The sequence below is a fragment of the Orycteropus afer genome, unplaced genomic scaffold (assembly GCF_000298275.1).
Source record: "Orycteropus afer afer isolate SDZICR_OR568_19922 unplaced genomic scaffold, OryAfe1.0 scaffold00561, whole genome shotgun sequence".
NCBI lineage: Eukaryota > Metazoa > Chordata > Mammalia > Tubulidentata > Orycteropodidae > Orycteropus > Orycteropus afer.
In genome coordinates, this window is record NW_006922148.1 from 870,829 (window position 1) to 877,816 (window position 6,988).

The following is a 6,988-nucleotide window of genomic DNA, read 5'->3' on the forward strand; positions in this document are numbered from 1 at the left end:
CCTTCCTTCCGAGGAGTGGCTGGTGGGTTTGAACCGCCAGCCTTCTGGTTAGCAGGCAAGTGTCTTAGCCACTATGCTACCAGAGCTCCCAAAAACTAGACCTCGGTGGTGAAAAATAAAGAATAGTAAAAAGGACAAAATTATTAATAATAATAATAGTTTTAAAACAGAGAAAAACAAGCAATGTAATAACCAGGAAAAAGAAAGAGAAAAAGAAAAAGAAAAGAGAAAGAAAAAGACCAAAAATGAGGGGAGGGCAGGGCAGGTCACCCAGGCTCTGTCAGAGCACACAAACTGGGATGGAGTTCCTGTGGTCCTAGAAGGTGGGTTGGAGTGGGGAATGGCCACACCTCCATTCACCAAGTGGGTGTGGAGTATATGAATAGCAAGGGGAATGTCACACGTTTTCAGTCGTCCAGGTCCAGAGTGTCCTTGGGGTTGCTGGCGAGCAGAATCTGGCCCCTGGAATCTGGGAGAACACTGTCTCTTTAAATATCCAAAATGGTCAAGCCCCTTGTAAATATTCAAAATGACTGCATCCTCCAGATAGGCAAAAGTCCTCAGTTCAGCCCACCTTCCTCTTCTCTGCTTCTCCTTTTATTGACCAGCCACCAGAACAGTCTTCCATGCAGTCCCTGGCTAGCAGGGCTGAATTTTAGGTTAATTCTTAGTTCCTCCCCGACTCGGCTTTCTCCAAGCTGTTTGTGCTGTGCTGTCAGGATCACTCGGGATTACTGCCAGACCGCAGCTCCATATGTCTCCTTTTTTCGTATTTTCATGCAAATTCTTCTGCTAGTTGGGGTTTAGTCCACTTCTGTATCCTTCCCTTCAAGGCTCAGGGATCCAGGATTATCTTCTATGTCTGTGTTACTTGGTTCCCCTTTTCTTTGTTGAAGAGGGTCTGTGCAGTCTTTCTGCCTAGTCTGCCATCTTACCAGGGATCCAGTAGTATATGTTTTAAAACATACAGAAGCTACTGACTGAAATAGAGTTTTATTTAAGCTCTATTATGTAGGGACTAATTTTTAATTCCTTATAATACCATATAAGTTATGAAGTAATTAAACATAGGTGATGACTTTATATTTAAAAGTAGAAGGGAATATTTCCTAAACACTTTTATATTTTTAATAATTCCTTCAGAATTTGAGCTAATCAAAATGATGAATGAAATTCAGAATAATTTAAAATGCCTTGGTCTTTTGGAGCCTTATTTCTGGAAAAAAGGAGAAGCCTGTGCAATAAGAGGGTCAGATACTATGTGGTATCGAGGCAAGGTAATAGAAGTTGTTGGTGGCTCTATCAGGGTAAGTCTGATATTCTTTTGTGACTATTCTAATTCTAAATAGTCTTTTGATCTAAATATACAAATATTTTATTAAAACTTCTTTTAGTAAGTTCATTAGTTTAGGAAGACCAGTCACACACATTACACTTTTATTTGTAATAAGAACTTTTTGTTTTGTTCACAGATGCATTAAAAAAAAAAAAAAAAAAAAACCACTTCCATTGAGTCAGATCTGACTCATAATGACCCCTCCTTGAGTTTCCAAGGTGGTATCACTACAGAAGTAGATTGCCCAACCTCCCTTCCGAGGATTGGCTGGCTTTGAACCACCAGCCTTCTGGTTAGCAGTCAGATGCCCAAGGCACTATGCCACCAGATTTAGTAACTCAAATAACTGAAAAAAAAAAAAAATTGGCCCTAAAGATTTGGCCACTGGTATTTTAATGTATAGACCACTGATTTGTAATTAATATTTCTATTGGCATATAAACTATTAAAAAAAAAAAAACTTGTTTTCTATTAAGTTGTATACCTCTATAGGAAATTGATTAGGGCCAGCTAATCCTCTCATGGGAAAGGCTGGTTTCATTTTTCTAGAATATTGAGATTAACACTAAAATTTTATTCAAAATTTTTAGAAATGGCTGTGTACTTGGAAAAGAATGTATATCTAAAAAATGGAGATGAAAATACCTCCATTGATAATATATTCACTAAATAAAGCAGTAAAATTGATAAAGTATTTTATCAAACATTCAGCAGTTCACTTTTAACAAGAAAGGAGGAGTAATTAAGGAGTAAAGTCTTTTTGTTTGTACTTGGACATGAGTTTATTTTCTGTATGATAATGAAATCTAACAGTTATGTAGCACTTCAGATTTTTATGTTTCACATATGCACATTCATATGCTTTTAGATCTTTTTATAATCATAGATTATAATTTGCAATTTACAAATTAAAAGTTGAGATTTAAGTCCAGTGACCCAAGATCACCCAGTTAGTGAGTGATGATGCTGGAGTTCATCATATCCAAGCATCTGATTCCTAACTTACTGATTCTAAGTCTTTACATTCATTTGAAATTTTAGATAACCCATACCCTTTTCTTTCATACAAAGGTAAATTGAAATCCAGTTTGCATTAAGTTATCATAAGTTATGATACATAAATATGTGAAATGAAAATAAGATGGTAGATTTTGTTTTTTTTAATTTCTTATGCTGTCTAAATAGCTCTGTTTATAACAAGTTATCTAAAAGTATTTTGCTATTGTAATCACCTTTTTTTCTATTGTTTTAAATTTCACATATACATAATAAATTTTTCATCCCATATCCTTTCAGAGTTTATCCTGATAACCACATTAAGAAATAAATCCAATACCTATTACTTATGTAAATATATAGCTAAAACTAATATTTCATGAAATTGTAGCCACTGTGACTACCTGAGATGTACTCAGATATTTTTAATTCAAGTCTGTTTCATTTTTAGAATGCCAATTGGCAAGCCAACCCAATTAAATAATATGTTAATTTTGTTGAGACAGACAACTTACTGGTATTCCTTATTCTTATAACAATTTAGAAACTCAGTTACCAAAATTAAATAAAGCATTTCCAAATAGGCTTATTCTTAAATGATTTTTGTATATCTAAAAACCCAGTTTTTTTTTTTTTTTTTTTAAAGGCTTTGTTTTATAGATTATATGTAAGAAATTTTTTGACAATGAGGTTTGATTCATCACGGGGTGAAGGAGTACAATTTTACTTTTTTCTGGAGATTTTCAAATCAAAATTTATATTTGTAAGATTTAAAAAAAATACTAGAAATCCTTTCTGTAATTTAATGATAAATTTTAATTATAAATTTTATTTGGCACTTTTCAGGTACAATATTTAGATCATGGATTCACTGAGAAGATTCCACAGTGTCATCTTTACCCTATTTTGCTGTATCCTGATATACCCCAGTTTTGTATACCATGTGAGCTGTATAATACCATACCTGTAAGTAAACACTAATTTGTGAGATGATTAATTTTAAATACTGTTTTTTAATTAATAATTTTGTTGGAATTAGAATGTAAAGTAAAATCCCTTTCAGATGCAACAAAAATTATAAAGTACCTAGAAATAATTTCATAAAAGGTATAAGACCTATATGAAGAAAATTATAAAATTATATTGAAGGATGTAAAAAATTGGAATAAGCATAGAGACATAATATATTCAAAATGCGAAGATGTAAAAGTATATATATTCCTTCATCATGTAAAATTACAATAAATTTGAAAATAGAAATCAGGTAAAGAAGTGGTGTATTAGGTAGGTATCTCTTTCTGCATAACAATTTGCCCCAAATTTAGTGATCTAAAGCAACAATAAACATTCATTGTATCCTTTCTATGGCTGAGAGATTTGGAGCAGCTTGGCTGGGCATTTCTGGCCTTTTAATGATACCCTGCAGTTAAGATGTCTACCAAAACTGTAGTAATCTGAAGAATTGACTGGAGATTGAGGATCCACTTCCAGATGGCTTTAGTTCTTTGCCATGTGAAACTCTCAACACATAAAAATATGACATTTACTATTTTTTAATAATTACATATTGTAGCCTTTGTGCATGCATTTGAATATTGGTCTCTTTTAAAAGTTTCAAATGTAATACCTTGTCTTTAGTGTAGGTTTATATTTTTAAAACATAAAATATTTTAAGTATGTACCACACTGGAAAGCTTAGTCAAATTATTAGTTTCTCTAAGATTGTTTTTATCATACACCTTTGATATCTCAGAAAACTGCTTGCGTATATTATTATACTACTGCCTAGTACTATTTATGGCAACTTTTATGTACCTTAATTTTCTTGCTACTCTGTCTTTATTTATGAAACTGTAAAAGAATCTGTGTTTATTAATCCCAAATAGGTTGGAAATACCTGGCAACCAGATGCAGTAGGACTGCTTCAGGAACTACTTTCAAAAAGAGAGGTGGAAATTCACATTATGGTAATTTGTATTAAAAACATATATAAACCAAAAACCAGACTCACTGCCATCAAGTCTGATTCGACTCATAACGATCCCTCCTTGGGTTTCTGGGGCGGTATCACTACAGAGGTAGATTCACCAACCTTCCTTCCAAGGAATGGCTGGCGGGTTTGAACCACCAGCCTTCTGGTTAGCAGTCAAATGCCTTAGGCATTATTTGCCATAAAATGTTATCAGTAACATAATTTGAGAGTTATTTTTAGTGATTAGTTTTACATAACAGTCTTATATCAATGTAAATTTTTCATTAACATAGAGTTATGTGCTTTTTAACAAAAGGAGTCCTATGATTCTTAAAACTGTTTTAAATAAGCCTAATTTAGAGGAAGTTTCTGAGAACTATCCTAAGTATTAATGTCAAAAATTTAAAAAAAATTTAACAGCTTGCTTTTTTTGATTCAAGAGCAGTATTAAAGAATTAGAGATGTTTATAAACATGTAGTCATTTTTGCAACAATACTATGTATGTAGCACCAAGTCACATGCAGGTAGTCCAAAGGGAGTCTGCCATGATCCTTATCCTCAAAGACTTCATCTAGTTAGTGAGACAACATGTAAGCCTAAAAAGTTAACTCCACAGAGTAATATGCTGAGAGCAAAGTGACTGGTAAAAATAATAAGTGTAATAGGAATTTAGAGATGGTGAGAATTGAAGTAGCTTTAAAGAAAAGCTGGTAAAGGTCTTCTGGCCTGGAAATGGAATACAGAAATGCATAGGGAGACAGAAATAAGCATGCACATATTTTAGTATACTTAATAGTATACTTAAGGAGCTCTGGTGGTGTAGAGCCTAAGGCATTTGACTGCCAACCAGAAGGTTGGTGATTCAAACCCACCAGCCACTCCATGGAAGGATGACTGGTCGGTCTACTTCTGTAAAGATTTATAGCCTTGGAAACCCAAACAGGGTCGCTGTGAGTCAGAATCAACTTGATGGCTGTTTGTTTTTCCTCACTTGGCTAGAATAATAGAGATTTTCCAAGTATAGTAGTAAGGTTGGACAATGAATTAGGAAGACCAAAGAACTGATGCCTTTGAATTATGGAATTGGCAAAGAATATTAAGTATATCATGGACTGGCTTAGAAGAAGTGCAGCCAGAATGCTTCCTAGCACTGAGGATGATGAGACTTCATCCCTAGAGAAGGATATCATACATGGTACAGTACAGGGTTAACGAAAAAGAGGATGACCCTCAACAAGATGGATTGACACAGTGGCTGCAACAATGGACTCAAACATAGCAACAGTTGTGAGGATGGTACAGGACTTGATGTGTTTCATTCTTTTGTACATCAGGTCACTATGAGTCAGTGCCAACTCAGTGGCACCTACCAACAACATTAGTGGCTAACAGGATTCATGAAAAGTAGGGGTTAGTCAGTGGAGCATCACTGGAAGTTTCTGAGCAGTGAAATAGTAAGATTAACCTGACTGGTAGAAATCTCCAAGACTGTGGCCCTTAGATACCCTTCAAGCCTGGAACTGAACCCACCCCACAGCCCACACCCCACACCACATACACACCCCACACCCTCACTCTACCTCTATGCCACACACCCCCATCCCGGGATCAGATTTCAACCAAACCATAGGCCTATAAAGTGAATAACCAGAGGAGGACTGTATTCCTCAGTATAAGACCAAAATCAAAAGGGCAGTACTTACCCAAAAACTGAGTTCAGAAGGCAGGAAGGGGCAAGAAAGAAGGACAAATGAAAATGGGGAACCCAGAGAGGAAGTATACAGAGTGCTGTTACATTGAGAGAATTACAACCAATGTCATGAAACACAATGTGTATACATTGTTGAATGGAAAACTAATTTGTGCTGTAACCCAAACTACCAAAAAGAAACAACAATAACAAAATTAACCCTAAAGCTGTATCTGAGGATTGCAAAGATGCAAAAAATGTAAAGAAAGCAGAGGCACATCTGAGGTATGGCACGTGTGGCACATGCCCTGGGCACCTGAAGGAGGGCACCACTGAGCAGTTTCTATTAGCCATCACTTTCCATTGCCAACTGAAATCACTTAGTAAATAAAAACTAATATCTGTGTATCTGAGAGGAGCTCTGGTAGTGTAGTGCCTAAGGCATTTGACTGCTAACCAGAAGCCTGGCGGTTCAAACCCACCAGCCACTCCTTGGAAGGAAGGTTGGGCAATCTACTTCCGTAGTGATACTGCCTTGGAAACACAAGGAGGGGTCACTATGAATCAGGCCCAACTTGACACATAACAACAATGTATCTGAGAGCTTCTGTGGATCAAAACACACTATGTGCTCTTGGTCTGCTGAGTGTAAAAAGGGAAGGAAAAGATGACTTTGAGCATATCATAGAGCAGTTTTTATCAGTGAAAGCAAAGAAAGTGCTGTTGTAAATTTCATGTAGTGTCATAATGTGTTAAGTGAAAAATGAACGAATTGTGTTTTTGAGCTGATATTATGGTAAAGTTATCTAGGGTGTCAGATGTTTGGACAGGAGTGCAATTTCAGTGCTTCCCATAGGTGCTATTTTCCATATATGCATCTTTGAAATAAAGTATTTCTATATTAAAGATGTGGTGATGGAATGATAAAGACCTATTAACAGATCCACTGTGAACCAGCTTAAATGCTGCTTATATAGTAGTACCAATAGCCCC

General features: G+C 35.5%; 1 protein-coding gene across 1 annotated transcript in view; it reads left to right on the forward strand.

Moving 5' to 3' along the window:
* RNF17 (ring finger protein 17) overlaps nucleotides 1-6,988 on the forward strand; it is a 236,641-nt gene that overhangs the window by 201,333 nt on the left and 28,320 nt on the right. Inside the window, exons 26-28 of the mRNA XM_042782988.1 lie at nucleotides 1,144-1,307; nucleotides 3,179-3,298; nucleotides 4,219-4,299. Of these exons, the coding sequence (XP_042638922.1) occupies nucleotides 1,144-1,307; nucleotides 3,179-3,298; nucleotides 4,219-4,299 (365 nt within the window). The remainder of the gene's footprint in view (nucleotides 1-1,143; nucleotides 1,308-3,178; nucleotides 3,299-4,218; nucleotides 4,300-6,988) is intronic.